We start from the raw sequence: 22758 nt of genomic DNA, 5'->3' as shown, positions 1-22758 counted from the left end.
CACAACACAACACAACACAAGAATCAAGAAAACAAACACTCACTTCCCACGCCTCGCATAACAACAAGCGATAGAGCACCATTATATTCTGACACGGCTCTAATTGAAGTTACACAACATTTCAACGCTGTTTTTACTACTCTACTGACAGATTAACAAGGTTTACACATTATGAACGGGATAAACACTCTTGAGAACACTGCTAATCATCTCTGTGGCCTTTGAAATTAGTCTTGTTGAGAGAGTGAAGCACTTTTGAGGGTATTTTTACGACACTAGTGACAAATTAACAAGATTTCTACAATATGAACAGGAGAAATAGTCTTGAGAACAAGGCTAATCATTCCTGTGGCTTTTGAAAATAGTAGTGGTGAGAGAGCGAAGCGTTTCTATGTGGGAGAGATAAAGGCAGGTGGTATATAAGAGGAAGCTTGTGGGACCCTCGCCCTCACTGAGCCGAGGACGATAAAGAGGAGCAGGATGAAGGGAATGCGTCTTAGTTTGCCCTTACTGTTTCTGGCCCTCGTGGGTTTAGGTAAGGTGTTCCCAGTTGTTAGAAAATAGTTACAGTAGAATACCTGGTTGCTTTATTTGTTTATTTGTTTTGTTTGTTTATTTTATTTGATTTTGTTTTTGTCTTATTTTTTTTATTCTATTTTTCTTTTATTTAGTCATTATCATATTTTATGTTTATTTTTTGTTGTTATGTATTATTCTTATTCATTATTATTATCATCATCATTATTATTATTATTATTATTATTATTATTATTATTATTATCATTATTATTATTGCTATTTAAAAATGTAGGAGGGAATTAACTTCATTATAAGAGAGAAAGAAAGGAAGAAAAAGAAAGAAAATGAATGAAAGCAAGAAGAGAGAGAGAGAGAGAGAGAGAGAGAGAGAGAGAGAGAGAGAGAGAGAGAGAGAGAGAGAGAGAGAGAGAAGAATCTTATCTACATAAAGTTTTACGTTAACTATGCATACTGTCCGGAGATTAATTCTCTGCGATTGATTTCCACAAATTTACTGCTTTACCGCGCTTCTCCTCGCCAGGCAACGCAGAGTCAGACGTCAGCCAGTTTGCCAGGGACTACGCCCCCTACCTGCGTTTTGACTCCAAGGTGAGAGGAACGGAAATGTAAAGGATACGACAAACATTAATGCGAGAGACGGCCTTCTCTCTCTCTCTCTCTCTCTCTCTCTCTCTCTCTCTCTCTCTCTCTCTCTCTCTCTCTCTCTCCTTGTTCTATTTTTTATCTTATTTCTTTGTTTTACTTTCAGAAAGTATTAGGAATGGGAGTGTTTGAGTGAGGTATAATTTTCTCAAGGAAAATTATATACGAAAATTTAATTAACAGTAGTAGTTTGACAATAGAAAAATAAGTAACTAACTAAATAGATTAGTGATCAAACATAAATAAATACGCTAACAAAAAAAAAAAAAAAAATATATATATATATATATATATATATATATATATATATATATATATATATATATATATATATATATATATATATATATATATATATATATATATATATATATATATATATATATATATATATATATATAGATAGATAGATAGATAGATAGATAGATAGATAGATGGGATAGATACAAGGAGTATTTTTCTCAGCAAATAATGAGGAGGAGGGAAGATTTTGAAAACGCAGCAACGCAGTGCTGAGCGAAGTGTCTGTGGGAAGGCGGCGCGGAGGGACACGTGAGGCTGGGAACACACACATCTGCTCAGGAAGAGAGAAGGGGGAGAGGAAGGGAAGGAGGGAATCATGAAGCAATAATGCAATAGTGAACTCTAGAACTCTCTGCCTGGTTCAGTATCTCCCTACATTTAAACTGGTTTGTTTTAGGAGGGAGATTTCAAGACTCGAATTTTGGATAATCCTTTTAACTACACTCTTTGGGGACTGGTATCTTCAATGGAACTTTTTTTCAGTCTTCGTGTTCGGTCGGAGCCTCTCTTGCGTAACAGAAGTCCAAATAATACCACCTGCTTGACACCCACGCCACGGATACTTGCAACATGCGTGATTTGTGAACCCAGCAGTACTATCGGGGATGTTGACTGCGCCGTGAGGCAGGGCTAGATTAGGGTTATGTTTTCTTTTTCTTTTCTTTTTTTCTTTTTTTTTTTTTTTTTAATTTAAGGGGGTGTCTGGCCTGGGGCGATTAAAAATAATGAAGGTGCTAGCTCCCAAACAGTCCGAAAAATATTATCAGTGACATTTCTTCGTCTAATCATTTTACATTTGAAGGGGTCCAGGGGAAGTTATTCGGGATTTAAAGGATGTTATCATGATTACAGTAATGTATTTTTAACAAGGCTTATGCACCGTCAATATGAAAAAAAAAAAGAAAATAAAATTAATAATAATAATAATAATAATAATAATAATAATAATAATAATAATAACAACAACAACACTCATGAAAACACGACTAAGACAATCTCCGTGGCTTTTGAAAACATTTGACGAGAAAGCATAGTTGAAATTGACTGAGTTGATCATAACACTATTCTAAATAACTCTCTCTCTCTCTGGCACAGGAAGGTGAGGGCAACCTGTGCTTCCCTCACAACGCCCAGGAGTTTTTCGAGGCGCGCAAATCCGGAGACTGGTCCAGGAAGTGCAACAGGGACTATGACTCGGTGGCGGGAGGCAGCATCCCCACCTACTGGCACGCCATGACCTGTGGCTACCACCTCCACATTGGTCAGTGGCGCTCAGGGAAAACAATGCCACTTAAGGCCTGTATTCTGAAAAACTTTGCCCTCTCACCATGACTTTTCCAAGGCCACAGAGATGATTAGCCGACTCTCAAGAGTGTTTCTCCTTTTAATAACGTAGAAATCTTATTAATTTGCCATTAGAACCATAAAAAAAAAAAAAAAAATCCTTACAAATCTGTGTAACTTCAACGAGAGGTGCGATGCGTGTTTCAAAATATGATCCTGAGGCTGTATTCTCAAACACTTCAGTGTCTTGTCACGAATGCTTTTAACGTCCTCTAGGGAAGGTTACTGGGGTTTTCAAGTGTTTTCATGGTTCTCTTGATAGTTTAACAAGTATTCACCATTTTCAATGGCTAACCTTGGAAACCCAATTTCAGTATCTTATCATGACTTTTAACGTGCTCTACGGGAGGCTACTGAGATTTGCAGGTGCTTTCATTATTCTACTAACAGTTCAACAAGTATTCAGCATCATGAATGGTAATAACGAAAACCGAACTAATTACCTTTGTGGCCTTTTAAAACTGTCCTGACAAAAGAACAAGGCATTTCTGAATACAGGTTTTATCTTTACACTCATGTAGGATGAAGAATGAGAAAAAAAAAAAGAAAAAAAAAACATGCATTTCCCGTCCTCCTTCCCAAGGCCTCATTGCACAAGACTGCTCACTCTTACCCTCTGTCCATCTCATTTGTGCAAGAGTGAACCATTATCTTCACTCTCATCCCTTTCACCGGTAAACTTAACTCTTCACCTTGTTTTTTCTCCTTGCAATGACCTTAACTGCTTAGTGAGAGAGGCATCAAGACACTTTTGGAACAGAATTGGTATACCTTTTAGAAACTGACTTCTTGGGAAGCAGCAATTGAGCAGGCTCTTTTTAACTTGTAACTCTGGAACTCTCTGCCTTTTTGTTCTTCTCCTTTCCCGACTTGAAGTGTTTTAAGAGAAAAGTATTAAGACTCTTATTGAACTACATTGCCATATCTTTTAGAAAACTTATTCAATTTTTTTGGGAAGTGGCTTTCTTTTAATATTTTGTGCCCTTGACTAATCTCCATGTCAAAGAAAAGAAAAAAAATTAACAGCCATTGATAAAAAAGAAACATCCACCTGCCACAGCATACTGGAACTTCTATGGGTACAACGAGGACTGTGACTGCTGCTCAGGGGAGAGAGATGCTTGGTGGGAGTTCATTGTGGTTAAGGTAAGGGTGTGAAGGAAAGACAACTTTGCTGAATCCTCCAACACCTGTCAGTCATTCAATCAGCACCAATGAGCAGTCACACTATGTACTATTGTCATTTGCTTATTCTGACAATTATAGGAATGTCAGTCTTAAGCTATATCAGTTTGGCCCAATGAAAACCTTGAAATCTAATTCCCAGTACACTTGACAAATCAGTTAACAAAAGACAACCATAACAGTAAAATGGTTAAGCTATAAACATATCAGTTTGGCATTATGAAGACCTGTGTGTAATCTAATCCCCGTTACACTTGATAAACCAGATACATCTAAATGTTAACAAACAACCATGGCAGTGAAAGTTTAAGCTACATTAGTTTGGCGTTATGAAGACCTGCATGTAATCTAACCCCCAGTACACACTCTACAAACCAGATATGTGTCTAAATATTAACAAAAGACAACCATAACAGTAAAACATTCAGCTACGTCTGGTTAACACTATGAGAACCTGCACACTACAAGAAGTTTTGGTGCTTTATAGTCTATGTAGTGATACACCTTCATCCATGTCTTATAAATCCTGTGTCTTCAACATGACTGACGGTTTATCATCCATGACTAACATCATGTGTAGATCCGTGACTGGACGCTGAGCCCGCACATGCATGAGGTGATGTTTGGCCAGAAGAATGGTTGGTACACTCGCATCCCTGGCCACTATGAGGCCTTCAACACAACTCACCCAGTGGCATACATCGGCAAGAGCAACCATGGCACCTACCATGACGATGGAGGCACCGGCACCTGCTGCTACTATGAGGACTTCAGGAACCCAGGTGAGAAAACAAGTAGAAGTAGAACATAGAGTAATTAAACACAAAACACCAATTGATTTATACAAAGCAGGTCATGGGCATTTAAGACTCACTGTTCATCACCGTGGAGGAAAAACAGATAGGAAACAAAATAATAACAGCAAAACATCTACACACAAAGCAACACTTGGGGACTTCAAGCTTGCTGTTCATCATCATCCACTAAAGAAAAACAGATGAAAACATGAAGTAATTAGATGGTAAAACACCAGTTGAGCTACACAGAGCAGCTGCAGGACACTTGAAACTTGCTCATTATCATCATGCATGGAGGAAAAACAAATGAAAACAAAACACAAATTAAGGATATAGTAGAACACCAGTTAACTTACACAAAGCATGTCCTAGGCACTCACAACTCACTGTTTATCATCCATCTGTTTATCATCCATCTACTCCTTCATGTTAAATGGTTGGTGTAGAGATGGATAATGTCCACTATTGATGTACAGGAAGCCCTAACAAGCACATGGTGACCTGGGACAACCTGATAGAGCTGAAGCAAGAGGATGGGGAAGGCTGGATGGCAGACTCCAACATTGACTGGTGGCACGGACTCAAGTCACCAATCTTCAGGGACGACTGGGACCTGTGTGGCCTGGTGGGCTGCACTGGCTCTTCTCTGCAGGTGGGTGTGGCTGACTGGTGTTGTAATTTACACTCAAGTTCTTTGGTGAGTGGTCACTTGATGGGCTCCAATACGTTACGTTCCTTTTGGCTAACTCTACTTGCTGATATACTGTAGCTTTGTCAGAAGTCAAGTAGTTTTCTGTACTTACTATCTCTGTCTTGTATTTCCCCTGAATCCTAAGCTTAATGCTTTTCATAAAATATAAGAACTCAGTCAAATAACTTCCTGCACTCACTACCTCTGTGTTTTGCATTTCCCTTCATTCTAAATCCTCTGATGTACTAACAATCTCCTTATAACATAAGACATTGATGGTTTCTTACCAGGACTTAAATTTAAAGAAAACACGAAACACAGTAGAAATAACTGAAGTGTATCACTTGACTATGGACCATGAGTATATATAGTCACTTCTCTACACTGGAGTCACTTCACCACTCTCCTCCACAACAGGTGTGTGGGACGTGCGGCTGCCACAAGAGTGACATTGGAGATGATCCCTTCTGATCCACTCCTGCACATTTTCATTCCCTTATAATAAAGTGAAGTTCCTCTTCATAGAGAGTTCAATATTCTCCTTGTACTCTTCATTCATTGGTGTAAGTATTCCCTCATTGAAAAGTGACACCAATTCTCCTCATACAGAGTTCAACATTCTCCTTGAACTCCTCAGAGATTTATAGGACATGTAACAAGAAAAGGAAAGATAGAGGACCTAAGTTTAATGAAAAGAATTCCAGGTAGAAGAGCAAGAGGAAGACAATGAGAAAAGTATGAGGCTAGAATAGTGAGAGCAGTAGGAAGTGGAAGTAAGGCTGAACATCTGCTACAGTTGACCAGAGAGAGAGAGATTCTATGTTCCCCGATGTCTGCAGGGGCACAGCACCTCAGCAAGGTAAGTACTCCTCAAATGTTTACTGGTGTTCAGTATTGCTATGAAGTTATGATCATGTAGCAAAAGACTGTGTGGGCAACAATGTGGAAACTTTATTCTGTATAAAATATTTACATATACAGTAAATAAGTTCCTTTTCACATTAAATGACTGTCGATGGTTTCTGCCAAAGAGCAAACAATCAAGTAAATGGCCACCTGGAGACACTCAAGACAATCCTCACTAATCCTGTACACACAAAGTGGCAAAAAGAGACAAGATTGTTATGTTATTACCAGCCAATGGACAAAACACTCAAGCTGGACTCAAGGTGACTTTCCAAGCTCAGCAAACACAAGTGACTGCCCCTATTTTTCATGATCACTTTACTCTCTACAAACATCTTTACAATAAGGAAAAGCTGGAAGATTTTATATGGAATACCTAATTGGCTTATTTTTTGAGCATTTCCTAAACACTAAGAAACAAACTTTCATCATCACAACTTTTAGTTCAGTAATTCTCATCACGGTGAAGGAATCCGTTCACTATATGGCTACAGAGTGATGTCAGTGCATGACCTTGTTCAGTCTGCACAACTCATTAACTGCACACTTTTGTAGAAAATAAACATAGTGACTACAATATCCTTAATCTAAACTCATCTCATAACAAGGCTATCGACTAAACCTATTCTCTTTGTTCAGATTGTACCTTCATAACAAAGCCTGACTAGTGGTTGTAAGCTTTTCTTGATGAATTTATTTCACTCCACATTTTGTTCATGAGACATCGAGCACAAGGCCAATAGTACACTTAATTGTTGTTTTCCATTCTCCTATCTTCCACAGAACACAGGATGGAGAGATCTTGAACTTTGAAAAGGAATTTACTAAAATATATATGTTGCACTAAATTACTAATCATATAATAAGTATTGATATGAAAGGATGGCTCTGGAAGTTTGCTGCATCACCTGTACTACTACAGTACTTGTGGTGCACATCTGTACTGGCTCAAGAAATAGTCTCTTGTAGAGAAATAACTTCTGTGTGTTGAGGGTGCAAACTGCAAACCCTGCCAGGAAAAGTCTGTGTAAAAACACTGTAAAAAATATCAATTTGAAGAAAAATAGGTAATGTTTCAGAGGCACAGAAGTGCCAACTTTAGATAAATCTTTCACCATGCAATAACTGGTCAATAATCAAGAATATATCTCTACCCAGGACTGTCTTTAAAAAAGTACTGTGTTGAGAAAACTAAATTACTCTTAGATGTACTCTTCCTTTTTGGGCACAGACTTTGTGCATGGCTTGAGACATCTTAACACTGCACCATTATTTGTAAAGCAGCAACTCAAATGTTTTGTAAAGACTGGTGCCGCCTAGTGGTCACTTCATTACACTGATGGAATGTCTAACACAAAAATTACAAGAAGCAAAACACAATTACTTAATATTGTACATCTCATTCAAAATGTCCAGTCACATTCACATTTTACACAAATTAATTAAAAATGAAAGACTGAACAATGGGTATAAATATTCAGAAAATTTATACATTTTCCAAAATGACATGATGTTTTAAAGTTCATTGTAATTGAAGATCATGTTAAAGTTAGCAGACTTAGGAATCTCTTGTTTCAGTCTGTGGACTATTTCTAGTGTTTTGATCATCCTGACTGGAATATGTTCCCTCACATGTTCAGGAGAAGGCTGCCTGCAGGAGAGTATTTCACACTGGCAGTTACATACCTTAATGTGATATTTCAATTGATAAATAACTAAAATGTCATAAACTGAAAAATAATGACATATATCTATAGACAACTTTTGGGTATTTTCATGTCTCTTCACTTGCCAAGCTCAGCAACTCTTCATCAAGAGATATGGCAGCTCTGAACACTCCACCACTGGTGTACAAACACCTCAACTGTCAACACAACTTTAAAATAAAATACCGAATTTGAAGAAACAGAATTTCTAAGATACAATTATACTCTCTCTTTAGAATTTTATATGCAAAATTAACAGAAATCAAATATAAATAAGTAAAAGTATAGAAATGTCTCAATGTTGCCTGAAGCAATATTTCATGAAGGGCATTTATCCACTGATCCATCAATATCTGTACTGCTCAACCAAACTAATGGAATTTATGTTTGGCAAGAGTTTCTATGTGTTCTATTCTTACAAGTTTATGGATAATGCCCCTGGTGAGAACATGTGAGCAAGGCTGCGGAGTGGGAGGAGGAGGGAGGGGAGAAGCTGTACTTGCTGTGAAGGGGGGACTGGGGAAGATGGAAGATGGACCAGCAGGCAGAGTGGGGTGCCAAGTGCTGACCTTTGTCATGTTGCTGCATATTTCTACTGTTACTGTTAAGCCAGTCTGGAAGCTGAGGACTCTGCCTTGACCCCTTGTGGGATGAGGCAAGACTTCTTTAAAATGTGACCTAAGAGGTGAGGGAGATGCATCCTTGTGGCAGTCTAGCTATTTCAGAATTGCTGTATAGTTTGAGCGAAAGAATAATTTAACAGTATATAGTGATTTACAATAGTAATGTTAAAAACTATATAGCCAGGTATAGCAGCATCTCTAATCAGAATAACTTAAAAACTCTCATACACTAACTTGCCTTCTAAACTCTAGAGCAGAGGAAATTTCTTGGACCAAGACTTGCTGGACATTTATTTACTTTATATTAAACACTGACACATGGCGTCAGTTCTTGGCATGTGCAATGTTTTTTTCTTTCTTTTTTTTTTTTTTTGAGTCTAAAAACAACTACAGCAAGACTCAGAGAAAAGATGACACACCACACCCATTTGTCCTGCCAACCTTAACCTCCATCTAAGGGTGATAACATATGCTAGTACTAGATGGTCATGAAACAACCAGTTGGACTAGCTACACAGTAATGCCTCGCCACACCTCCAGGTGTTATGAAGGACACATGATGGCACTGTCTGATGAGTGTGAGCACATTCCATTTGTCACATCCCAGTCATGAGTATAAAACTGTCCACACCCAAAGAGTAAACACAATACCTATAAAGTTAAATAGATGAACAAGATTTTAAAGACTTAATGTGAAATATTGAAAATGACAGTGAGATGTAATTTTTTTAATATAAATAAAGTTCTTCCTTATGAGTTCCAATTAGAATCACAGACCACATCTTGAACAATGTAATACATGAATACATCTTCAAAATTATCCAATACAACCACTGATAAGTAGGTGAATGTGGCAATGGAGCTACAAAGCTACATAGCTTGGGTTGTTCCTAGAAGATAAGAGTTTTGGCAGCTCAGCTTAAAAGGAAGAGCAGTTCATTTGAGCTTAGTGAATTACCCTGATGTGTGTGTGTGTGTGTGTGTGTGTGTGTGTTAAAAAAAATTAGAACTGTCTAACATCACTGTTTGTGAAAACAGAGCAGATCAGGAGATAGAAAATTTACAGCATTGTGCATATAATGGCAAGTTAGCTCAGTACTTCCCATAACTGCACCAAGCCCTCTCCCAGTGCAACCTTTGCTCCTTCCCCTCCCCTTCCTCTTTCAAAGATTATGAGAGCATAAATCAAGACCATCAGGGTGACTCAATCCTATAATCTGACGCTGGTGTGAAACTGTGCACTGCTTGTATGAATCTGACATTCCTTACAGTGAAGCAATATATATATAAATAAATATATAAATAGTTAAATAAATAAATAAATAAATAAATTAATTAATTAATTAATTAATATATAATATACAATAAAATATACTCGGTCTCAATGAAAGTGTGACAGATTCCCTTCCACAACAAGGCCAACCATCTGACAACTCTGTGTGTGTGTGTGTGTGTGTGTGTGTGAGATGACTTTGTGACAAATAGTAAAGGCTGCAGTTATGGTTCGCTGTCTGTTAAGTTAGTGAAAGCCAAGAAAGTCAAGGAAGCACCAGACATCAACCATACAGCACTGAAGTCAAGTTATCGATCCATTTTTCTAAGTGACACATTGATCAGTTTGTTACTGTCACTACCAAGATTTAGTCATGTGGAACTGAAGGAAGGTAATCAATGTATTTTCTGAGTGACATGTCACCAGATCAGATATTATTCCCACTGACAAGATTTAACCCCTTCATTGGTAAACAAATGTTCTTTTTAACACCTACAACTTCTTAAGCACTTTTCTCTCCTTTCTGTGCTATATCTGTAATGTAAACAAAAATAAGGACTATTCTGTTTTTCCATCTTGTGTCTTCACACAAACAATTTTGACAGTGGTATGAGAGTTGGCAAAAGATATTCATGGCAGTAAAAGGGTTAAAATGCCACTGAAATAAAGTAATTCCATTTTCTGAGTGACATGCTGCCAGATCATTTGTTACTCTCACTGCCAAGATTTTTCAGTCACACTCACTTATCCACACTAGACATTGTGTGTTTATGTACATGCCTTACTTCTACTGGGTGTCTGGGATTTGATTCCTTACTCTACAGCATTATATTCCACATGACTGCTGAGTGATGAGTATCTAAACTTTATTTATTACAGATTTTTTGGTTATTATCTTGTACTTTACTGTTGTGTGTTGAGCCTTTCTATACTTCACTTATAATTTCTTGGCTGTTTTATTACCTAGTGCTTTACTGCTGTGTGATGACTCTGAACTTCACTCATTACAACTTCTTGGTCATTTTATTTTCTGGTGCACAAGTTAATAGCTAGTGAAGCTAATACCTTATGGTCACCAGGATACAATGTACAGCCAAGGCCATTAGTCAAGTAACACACTGCACTCCCTTCCAGTGTCTAGCATTCCCCTCAGTCTTACACCCTCTGATCTGCTGAAAAATCAATGTTGCCAGATTCTGTAAGCAGATTGTCAACAGACCAGAGGATTTAAGATTAAGAGAAAAGAACACGAAGGCTATTCAACTTCCAGCCATGACTTATTCTTGCTGTCACAAGGTGTTCTTCTTCAGGTGCTAGATTCATCAGTGGTGCCTCAGGTATGACTTAAGGTTGCCACATAGGTGTACCCACAACTGTTCATATATTTACACGTATGTACATAGCAAATATTCTAATAACCAATATATCTGTTGCAAGCAGTGTAAATAGTAATCCAGTCCAAAATATACATCCTAATTCTTCTTGTTCTCTGACAGGCACCCTAGGTCAGACGATGCGCTCAGTGTTACTCAAAATTTCCTTCACAGCAGTTTGTTCTCAGCGCACCTTCTAAAATGGGATGCCTCTGATAATCTAGTATTTATGTGTCTATATTCCTACCTTCCTTGTAGAAGTCCTAGCACACCCTCATGAGGCATCCCACTGACAATCCGACACTGATCTACCTTTCCACTTCCTTCTGAACCAAAAGAACTAAGACCTAAAAGAAACCTGCCCATTCTCCTGACTCATGACACCTTTTTTCTACACACTTCTGACTTTTCACTACATTTTATCTATACTTGAGTTACTGTGTTTACAATGACTTGGGTGAGTGTTTATGTGAAAGAGGAAGTAAAGACATTATCTTCTCTACAGATGAACAAGCAGAAATTAACAAAAACCAAGTACTGAACAGGAGATAACTTACACTTAATGTGACCTAACACTAATATCACGCAACAAAGGACTGCCTTACAATGCCAGCACAGAATCCAGCGTGGCTCTTGATACTCAGGAGGAACTGTGGCTCACCAAAACTTCACCCTCAGCTTACTATGTACAAAATCAGAGGCATTTTGAAAGCCACTCACTTTCGGAGGAAGGTATGATCACAAATGTTGAGTTTCAAATGAGCTGATATGACTGATGTATGAAGCTAAATGACAAGTTGTCCCTTTCCTGGATCTGATGGGAAGACAGTGACTTCTCCTCACTGGCCACTCTTGGGAGGAATACCTATTATCAGTTTTATGAATGGTAATGGAAGATTTCTTAATAGATTTGGAATTCGTTGTATAATTTAGAGTTCTCTTAATCATACTGCCACACAAAAAATCTGGGGATAATAACCTTGGCATTTACATGGAACAATAATTTTATCTCTAGTGATGCAAACATTCTACAATGGTTCCAAAATAAAGTCTCAATATACAGAGTAAAATCCTGTCTGGAATCCTACACACAGACAGAAAAGCAATCCAACACTTCTCTTCCTTCACCGGCTGTGGTAAGTGGGTGTGAAAGAAATGAAAGAACAGCTTGGGATCCACGGGGTATGAGAAGGCTGATGAGGACCAGAGACCCAAACAAATTTGTACTACCTTTGTACATGGTCTCCTGGGGTCACCTCGACTCAGCTCTGACACCTCGCCACCCTAGTAACTCTATACAGCTTATTGCAGTGACAATGGCAGAGTTGAGTCCCTTCCCCATTTGCGGCCAAAAGAGTGACTCACACACTGACCAACCACTCGAGCTCTGTTCTGTCTCTATTGCTATCCCTCATCTGTCTTTCTGGGATCACAATATGAAAGTAAAACACAACCATGTTCCGAGATAAATAAGAGCATAATGTGATAAATTTGCAAACTTCCAGCTGTGATGTGGGAAAAAGAAGAGCAGCTGTGTTTCACAAGGTCCTGTAGACTGGAACAGCTACCAACAGAGAAAGTGATAAAGAGAGCAAAATTTGATGACCATCCTGCTTTTACAGTGTGAATCGTGAACACAATTTACCTATCGTAATAAAGCAGTTAGAACAGCACCATTTCACTCACTATAGCACTGCAAGGAGGTGGCTAGTCACTACTGGCACTACAAGACAACTTGGTCTGCTCACAGTGCCGCAGAAATGCACACCACCTGCACCGCTTCAGTGACGTCACTGGTTTTTGGTTTAACACTTCAGGGACATGGAGTGCACCTTTCATAAGTATGAACATGAACAACTGGCCCAAAGTTTGTACACACTGTACACATTAAGCAAAATAAAAGAAAAGAAACTCACAAACAGGTCTTTTCTCAGTGGTAGGACCTCATGGCAACCCAAGTCTAGGGTCTCTCATCACGCAATGCTAAACAAATAACAATGTCACAAATGAAGCAGGCATTCAAATGTTGACAAGAAATAAGTAAAATCAGCAATTTAAGCCTTCACCTGATGCTGCCTCAGCACCCCTGCAGTCAGCTCCACAGGCTCTCTTGGCTAGTACAGGCACATCTCTATTACCTAAAAACTTCAGCAAATGCAAAATACTAATTTAAACTAATTTATGAGCTAAAAATCATACATAAAACCATGACTTAAGATGCCTCCCTAATTTTTGTGAGAATATAAATCTCACACAAGAACACTAGGTAAGGTTCACAAGTCGAACCCAAAATATTAAATGAAAATTTAAAAATCAAAATCAGCTGATGATTGAATCATCTGAGATTGTTATCATGTAGATATGTTTTAGCTACAAGAAATAAATTATTGTTTGAACCACTTCAAATACAAAAACATGCTACTGACTTACTTCCAACAACCAACACAAGGCCTGCATTGAAAGAAATCCACCAGTTTACTGTACAATATATAATCTTCATTCATCACACACCATACCACAAAACCACAACAGCTGTGGTCACCAAGCCAACATTGGGTTTAGTGTTCCAATCACAAGACTGAAACCAATAAAATTAACTAAAAATAAATAAGATTGAAATACAGTTGCTGAGTCATGAAGTGAAAACTAACTCATATTGAGATGATTCACCTTTCAGTATCCCACCTTCAGGTCTAATCTTCAGGGAATTAAGATGCTTATTGACTTGAGGAGTACAAGGTTTGGTGCAAGTTGCTTTGTCTATTGCTAAAGCAGCAATAGTTCCTACAGAGTGCTATGAATGAGCAAATGCTAGTTTTGGGTGGGACTAATACCATGCAAGTACCAGTGTCTTCCAATAATACACTCTACAGAACATTAAATTGATGGGATCCCCTGAGTTACTCATATATTGGTATATAAATATATTGGTCATCCTCAATTTCAAACCAACAAAAAATATCCCATGTAAATTACATACAATTTATCTTATTTATAGAAACTTAACTTTTTAGACTCAAGTTTCCTCTTGTATTTCCATAACTAATGACTTACTAGTATAATTATGATTCATTACACCCAAACCTCAGCTAGTTCAGCAGAAATTTATAATGTGCCTATTGTAATGCATCTGCTTTGCACTAAATATTTATAATAATGACCACTGCCAATCAGTTTCAGCCTAGATCTTAAGGAGCAATTGGAACATTACAATATAAATTATACAATTCCTAATATAAACTAGTAAAAAAACAGTTTCTCTAAGAAAGCATTGCAATACAACTGCAGCACTTGACTGTGGAGGAGTCTACTGGTATGAAAACGTTGTCAATATTCAACAATAACATCCTCAACTTCTAATGCAAAAAATAAACAAAAATAAACATCACGGAACCTATTAACTCGATCAAGTACCAACTTTTGTAACAGCGCTGCTTACAAAATGATGTGAAAAATCCCTAGAGGCTCAGAGATGAAATGCCTTACCTTAGCAGAAACTGTTTCCCTCACATAGGTATCCTACTCTTCCTTCTTGGTGTCTGTGCTTCCATACTCTGATCCCTTCTCTATCTTTGTTAGTGCTATCATCTTGTACAGGCCGATGTATGCTGTAAGGAGAACATTTATGTATATGCAGAATAAATCAAACATGAATACCAGAATAAATGAAATTACTCACAAGCCATCCAACCATGTAAGGGAAGACACAAACTATATACAAAATTATGATGATGAAAGTAAGTGGCCAAGAGTTCATCACACCATACAACCACATAAGAAAACATAGACATTACACAAAATGATGACATATAAGAGGGGAACTGGCCAAGAGGAACAAAAAAGAGGGCCCACTGAGGTGCCAGTCCCATAAAAGCAGAGGCAAGAACTCACCACAGATGACGATGCCGACAGCAAAGGAGAGGGACAAGAGGGACCCACTGACGACGAGATTGTAATAAAAGCGGAGGATCTGGGAGAGCACGAAGGCTGCCCATAACAACATGTTGATGAGAGAGTACGGTCTCCTCGGCATCGGACGGCTGTCGTGCTTTGGCAGATCATTCTCTTGGGTGAAGCTCCCTGTCCTCATGTAGCTGTCCAGTAACTTGTCCTGCAACACAAAAGTTCATTATTACTTTAAACACATCAGGCTAGAGCTTAGATCTGACAAAGTAGGAGTCTTAAGTATTGTCTCAGGAAGATCAGGCCTTTTTTGTATATAAGAAGGCACTGGTCAAGGAAAAGAAATGGCCCACTAAGGTGCCAGTTACAGAGGCTGGAGCTTAGGTTTGGTGCTGTAGGAAAGTTAATAAATTTAAGATGCAAGGGACAGAAACAACTGGAGGAGACATACATGGTGCCAACCTGACACAAGTGAAACTGTGAAAGGAGAATAATGCTAAATGCTGCCTGGGGAAGATAAGGCTGGAGCTCAGATCTGATACTGTAGGAATGTAAGAGATGCCTGGAGAAGAGCTGTTTATTGGTAGGAGGGAATGTAACAAGAGAGGGAGACTAAGATTCAAGTTCATGGTTAGATTGTTAGACATTGTGATCAGAAGTTGAGTAAGGAACTTTACTTACCTCTACAGCCTAGTTAGTGGCAGTGTCTGGGTTGTTCAAGGTGATAAGAATATAAAGTACACCTTATTACTTCAAGAAAGGTGGCAGGAAGATGTACCTTTTGCCTGTACAACTGATGCAGGTAGTGGCAGTGTTTGGGGTTATACATGGTGATGGTGATGAACATAAAGCATATTGTATTACCCCAAGAGAGCTGGCAGGGGAACACACCTTTTGCCTGTACAACTCATGCAGGTAGTTTGATGCACCTTCATCATCATTTGGAACTTCGCTGAGAGGAATCCGCCGTATGTATATTTCACTCATGACCTTCCTTCCACGCAGCATGTTTTGTAGGGTTGGTGCCACGCCCTCCTTGCTGCAATGAAACACAAAATAATCTGCTGACTGGTGATAAACTCCCTGAAAAATTTAGCACCAAACTAATCACTCCAATCTTACAAGTGAATATGATGTTCCAAGCAAGCTGTGATCTGTCAGTGAATCACATCCTTTAAAAAATGTTCTGCAAATTTTTAGGAATGGTAGAGACTCACGCTGTACTAGGGAAGCAAGACTCACGTGTTGAAGCCCACAGTAACGTCATAGATGACTGGGAAGTTTCCTTTAAGTGACTGGACACATTGGATGAAACCCCGAGTGCGAGGAATTAAATGTCTCTTCAGCTCTGGCAGGCCTCTCTTGCGGGCAAACTCCATGCTGGCTTTGTGCTTGGCAGGAGTGAACCTTGTACCCTCAGCAAACAGCAGCATCTGTCCATTGTGAAGAAAGGCATCCAAGTTACAGTTATTACAAACAAAACAGTTTTCATGCATTGTAAAGCAATTTCTTGTCTCTAAAAGGAGTGCTTCTTGAATATGTTTAGAGTCTCAAAGTATATCAATCATTGTAGCAGTAGAGAGGAATCCCCAGTTTGTCCACTGTCCCTTTTGTCACCTAGACCACAGTGTGGCATGGGGCTGCCACATCCACAGGACTAAACTGTGTACTGAAATAATAAGACTTACTCACCCACACTGGGTATGGATAATCAAAGAATTCTTTGATCTGTGTCTCCATAACTGTTTTATCCTCTTCCCATTTGCGATTCAAAAATATTGCATCAGAGAATCGCCAGGCCCACCCTATAGTTGGGACGTACTGCATCATTTTCTTGACAAATACTTTTGCAGACTGCAAAAGAACCCTCTTTTATCATTCTTGTAGGAAAGGAATAGTAATATTATGAAACACAATAACATTGATAAAAAATTTTATACTGTGTAGAGGAATAAAGATTAATATAATATTTATCAATATTGCCATTACTCCATGAAGGTTTACCCCAAGAGTTTGACTGCGGTCAGCCACGATCCACCCCATAAGCCAATCCACTTCAAAGGTGTGGTTCATGATGATGAGTGCATGTTCCTTGCCCCAGTGCTTGTACGACTCGTCTGAGGTGAACACCCTCACATCAGAGCCAGACCACCACTCAGCAAGGAACAAAACTTCTGTAGATGAGAAAAATAAACACATTTAACACAAATATAATATCCTTATTAAGCACTCTTTCTTCACACACTCCTCATTAAAACACAAACAAATACCATTCCTCCAATATCACAAACCATAAGTAGATGTAGCCCATTTCAAGCATGTATATAATAATCTAAAAAAAATATAGCCTGTGATAAAGACTGAACAAAATCAAGAACCAAGGAGAGCTGGGGTGGAATGCATTACAGAACAGACAAGATAAAAAATGAGATGGTTTGGTCCCACAGCACAAAGAGAAGACCAGGAACTGATTAAAAGAGCCTGGAGAAAACCAGTAGAAGGGAGATTGAGAGGAAGACAGATGGATGGATGGAATTAATGTACAAATGTAAAGGATGAGAGTTCCAGAGGAAGATGCAAGAGACAGAAACAACTGGAGTTGACTCATACATGGCGCTAACCCCTCACTCTAGGGAAACGACAAAAGAAAAGATGATGACAATGACAGAAGCACACCACCCACAGACCCACATGAACTACTGAGCCAACACTCATACTTACGGGACATGAGGGAATACATGAGGTAGTAGTTGATGCTGCAGTAGAGGCGTTTGTTGAAGGGTCTCAGTGTGACGTAGAGCAGGAACTGTGCAGCATTTATTATCACGCCTGATATGAAGAAGGTGACGCAGAGCAGCAGGTGCAGTGCATACCACCTGCGAATTTTGGTGAAATCCTCCAATTCCCACATGGTGTCTGCAAAGGTGTAAAATCTAGCTATCATAAAAGCATTAGGGATGTAGTACAGAGGACCACAAGACTGTCCCTTTCCACCAGAAGCTGACAGGGCTGAAGGGTGAATGATGTGTGTGTGTGTGTGTGTGTGTGTGTGTGTGTGTGTGTGTGTGTGTGTGTGTGTGTGTGTGCGCGTGGAATTGCCGGCCTGGTATACACAAAGATAGATTATTAGAGATGGTGCTAGGTAACAGATACACTTTAGTCCCTTTCTTCTAAGAGCAAGATGCTACTATGATGCTGTGACTAGAAAATCACCTTAAAAGTACAACAGAAGCATTATTAGATAATATTAAGATAAGTATTCCCTTTTCACCAAGGAACGACAAGACTATGAGTGTGAACGACACGTGTTTGAGTGTGTGTTGACTTGTATGAGCCAACCTGTGTGGTATATGGATAGATAAAAGACAAGTACATCCTCTTTTCACATGATAAATAATTTAACTAATGTAACCAAACAATGACCTTGAAAGAGTATTAAAAAATTCCCATTATTGTCAGACTCTTGCCACAGTAACCAGCACACAAAAAGGAAGGTATTGATCACAGGGGAGCAGCCAGGAGAGGGAGCAGCCAGAGATCGAACCCTGACAGGACACTCAAGGTACAACACATCTTACCAGTCGAGCCACAAAGGTCACTGAGGTACAAGTGGTCTCAAGTTGAATAACCTCCACTTCCTCCCACTGTGTTCCCTATATTCTCTCCATCTCAAGTCCTCTGATCTGCTGGAAATCTAATAACAAAACCTGAGTATTGATAGATTCCTAGATAAGGGGATTCAACATTGAGGGAAAATGCATAACAGTGGGAGTGTGAAAGGTTACTTAATTATTAACCATGACTGTACAAGTGGAGTTTGGCCACCCTTGACTGTCCTGCCACCATGCTATTACTACATGGTAACACGTGCCATCAAGTGCTGTTACATAAGTGATAGACAACACCTCGGCATTCTAGCGAGTCACTATACAGCACCAAGAGCCCCCAATGGGAGTGTCCCTTTTAATTGTAAAATATCTTGTGATTTATTAAAGGTGCATAATATATATTGGTAATGTGGATTATTACACAGAATTCACATCCAATCTTTCATCTCACATCCGTATGGTTCTTGCTCTAAGATATATACCTAGATTGATCTCAATATTGACAGAATGGAAAGCATGAGACATTGTACTTACTAAATATAAACAAATACATCACTACATAAAAATAACCAGAGAAACAAATTAATTGAGAGGTATATAAATAAACTAACAAATTAATAAATAAACATGACTAAGCAAATCAATCAATACAAAGAATACATGAATAAATAAATAAAATCAATTTAAACACAAATTTCAGAGTTTCAATTCCACTAATATGAAACATCACAGAAAATCTGTATCCCTTCTACCAATAATAATACTGATACTAATCTCTATTTCAGTGCAGCAGCATGGCACAGTGACAAATATTCTCCCTGTCTTCGTCATCTGAGTTACAGAGGGTGCTTGTGGTATTAATAGCTGCTCCTGACACTGCGCAGCTAAAACTTACTATCCTTACTTACTTATCCTTGTGAATTATGGTTCAGTTTCCACAACTTTGTATTACGTCAGGATTTGCTCTCTATGTCTCTCTCTCTCTCTCTCTGCTAAAACATCTTGAGGCTGAAATATTTTACAGGTTAAACTAAACAACAAAACACAACCAAAAACATTACAGTCATATGGGTCAGGCACTTTTCATTCTGTAGTAAAAACCACTGATGTGTCTTTCAATCTAAAGTATAAAAGCTTCCAAGGACTTCATTAAAGTAAATGAAAACAAAAATGTCACACAGTCTAAAGTAAATATAATCTGACCATCATAAAAGTCAGGCACTTTTCAGCCTATGCTAAAAACAAATGAAATGTCATTAAAGAAGAGAGGATAGTTATCTGGCAGGCTGTGTTGAGTTGATAGATGGAGGAATTGGAGTTTTTTAAGCATTGAACAATACCAAGTTTGCTCTGCTCCAATCAGAAATTTTAGACAGATTAGAAGTCAGGTGTTCTGTGGCTTTCCTGTGTGAGTTGTTAAATTCCTGAAGTGTTGAACAACTACAAAAATATATGGAAAAGTGCAGGGTGGTATCATCAGTGTAGGAGTAGATAGGACAAGAAGTTTGGTTTAGATCAGATTGAAAATTAGATCTAAGGCTGCTAATGTTGCAGGAGTTAATGATAAAAAAGTTTAGTACAATGTCAAGACACTTAGGGTAGACACCTGAGGAGCAGTCTGACCTGGGGACATTTGTGGTCCCCTCCCCAGACAGGGAGTCTAAGGCTGGAGTAGGAGTTGCCATAAAGTTTTGAATTTTAAGTGAAAGGTGTGTGTGTGTGTGTGTGTGTGTTAGCTGCATGGAGAGTTGTGTGAAGGAAGAGAATTATATTTGGAGGGCAAGCTGTGGGTGCCCTCTCGTGTTGTGAGTCACAAAGGGGAAATGAGGTCACATTAATTCAGTTCATTAATTTTTTTGTTAATCCCTTCATAGTGTAGATTGTGATTGAAAAGAAAAATAATTAAATAAATCATACTTTTGCCCATAAATAATCATGATCTGGAAATTATTTGCTTAGGGTTATTTCCATAAAACCCAAAATAACATCAGCTGAAACATCCTACAACTGGCACAAGAGGATATCATCACAAAATCTTTGTTCCTCAGTCATTGTGATGCCAGGCATAGATTCTTTTCCAGTCAGAGTGGTGAAAGTCTGCAACTTCCTTCTCATCAATATGGCAGAAATCAGATTCTTTTGATAGTTTTAAGAAGGGATTACCTAACTTATTGAGTGACCGCCTATTTGATTTTTGCTGCTAATCTGCCTGTATACTCTTGACACTTGTTCTGGGCTTATAGCACGCTTTCCAGCCCTTTTTCATTGTTACAAATTCCTTGGTGATTCTCCTTATGGGTGGCATGCTACCCGTGATGGGGTTCCCTCTTGGGAGCCCAATAGGTAAGAACCAGGTAATAACACTGGCTGAAATGTCTTGTGGCTTACATTACGAACACCTGAAGACTTATATTAGCTGAACCAAACCTGGCTGGAATGTCTCAATGGCTTAAACAAGGAGAAGCCTACATATCCTACGGCCTGTGTAGATAACGGCTGAATGTATTATGGCTAGATTAACTAAATACACCCCAAAACATTACCGGCTGAGGAAAGCGAACAGAAAAAAATAAATAAATAAAATAAAATAAATAAATAAATAAAGACATATAACAGTGACCTATATAAAAACACACATGCTGACATAGACACAGCCTCCCTCACAAATCAGATGCACACGGAATAAATAATTAATAACCGACACGTCCTCCTACACAGACACAGACACAGACACACAGACACACACCCGGCTCTCCATCCCTACCACACCTACTACACTCCCCCCACGGGCACCCAGGGGTCAGGACGTGTATGGTACCTGTCCTTTACTCGCCTGAGAGGGGGCTAGCATAGGTCAGCGTGTAAGGTCAGCTCCAGTCCAGTCCAGTTCAGCGTCGTCTAGTATCAGCTGATGCCGCACTGCGCACCTCGGCGGCTCAGCCCAGCGAGGAGGCAGACACGGGGGTGGCCGGCTCTTATTTTTACCTTTCTCTGCTCTTTCTAAGCTTTCCTGGATGTTATTTTTTGTGTATGTTTATTTTTTTGTGTTTTAATTTATCGTTTCCATGTGCTTTTGTGTGTTTTTTTTTTCAGTCTATACAGCGAGGATGAGGACGAGGTGACAAATGGCCTTTATTTTTTTACATTTTTCTACATTTTTTTAAGCTTTTACAGGCGTTTTTGTACTGTAGGTTTATTTTTTTGTTTTAAATTTTGTTGTTTTTATGTGTTTTGTGGTTTGTTTCAGTCTATACAGTGAAGATGAAGACGAGGGGACGGCTGGTTCCTATTGTTATTATTATTATTATTTTTTTTTTTTTTTGCGCCTCCTTGAATATTTCAACTTTTTTTTTTTTTTTTTAGTGTGAGTTCACTTTTTTTTTGTATTTCAATGTGGGGTTTTGTGTTTTTCTCGGCCCAAGCAACGAGTATGAGGACACGGAGAAGACTGACTTTTTTTTTTTTCTAACACTTTTATTCTCTTTCTAGTCTTGCTTTTAGTGTGAGTTTTTTTTTTTTTTTTTTATTTATATGTGGGCTTTGGTGCTTTTGCGCGTGTTTAGTTCTTGTTTCAAAAGAACATAAGAACATAGGAAATAAGGGAAGCTGCAAGAAGCGACCAGGCTTACACGTGGCAGTCCCTGTATGAAATATACCTACCTATTTCCATCTATTATCCCCATCCATAAACCTGTCTAATCTTCTCTTAAAGCTCTCTGATGTCCAAGCACTAACAACATGATTGATTACTGAGTCCGTTCCACTAATCTACCACTCAATTTGAGAACCAATTTTTTCCTATCTCCTTCCTAAACCTAAATTTTTCAAGATTGAACCCGTTATTTCTTGTCTTACCCTGGTTGC

General features: G+C 38.6%; 2 protein-coding genes across 6 annotated transcripts in view; one reads left to right on the top strand and one right to left on the bottom strand.

Annotated features, from left to right (window-relative positions):
• The first annotated feature begins 390 nt into the window (after window positions 1-390).
• On the top strand, window positions 391-6022 carry LOC135108009 (uncharacterized). The gene is made up of 7 exons (XM_064018535.1): window positions 391-535; window positions 1061-1128; window positions 2581-2746; window positions 3890-3975; window positions 4595-4796; window positions 5288-5463; window positions 5920-6022. Exons 1-7 carry the CDS (start codon window positions 481-483, stop codon window positions 5971-5973), a joined length of 807 nt encoding a protein of 268 aa, XP_063874605.1. The 5' UTR covers window positions 391-480; the 3' UTR covers window positions 5974-6022.
• A 6347-nt stretch (window positions 6023-12369) lies between these two features.
• Window positions 12370-22758, bottom strand: part of LOC135108008 (1-acyl-sn-glycerol-3-phosphate acyltransferase delta-like) — a 13234-nt gene continuing 2845 nt past the window's right edge. The window contains exons 1-9 of one of the 5 annotated variants that reach the window (XM_064018532.1): window positions 21728-21863; window positions 19803-19902; window positions 18008-18202; window positions 17291-17460; window positions 16979-17140; window positions 16529-16719; window positions 16178-16325; window positions 15275-15494; window positions 12370-14991 (exon numbers count right to left, since the gene is read on the bottom strand). In XM_064018532.1, the coding sequence (XP_063874602.1) occupies window positions 14903-14991; window positions 15275-15494; window positions 16178-16325; window positions 16529-16719; window positions 16979-17140; window positions 17291-17460; window positions 18008-18197 (1170 nt within the window). In that variant the 5' untranslated portion in view covers window positions 18198-18202; window positions 19803-19902; window positions 21728-21863 and the 3' untranslated portion in view covers window positions 12370-14902. Of the gene's footprint in view, window positions 14992-15274; window positions 15495-16177; window positions 16326-16528; window positions 16720-16978; window positions 17141-17290; window positions 17461-18007; window positions 18203-19802; window positions 19903-21712; window positions 21888-22758 lie in introns of those variants that run through there. The other 4 variants (XM_064018533.1, XM_064018530.1, XM_064018534.1 and 1 more) reach the window with 4 other exon arrangements.

This window comes from Scylla paramamosain, chromosome 16 (assembly GCF_035594125.1).
Source record: "Scylla paramamosain isolate STU-SP2022 chromosome 16, ASM3559412v1, whole genome shotgun sequence".
Classification (NCBI taxonomy): domain Eukaryota; kingdom Metazoa; phylum Arthropoda; class Malacostraca; order Decapoda; family Portunidae; genus Scylla; species Scylla paramamosain.
The sequence above is the reverse complement of the archived record's forward strand: the minus strand, read 5'-3'. Positions and strand labels throughout refer to the sequence as shown.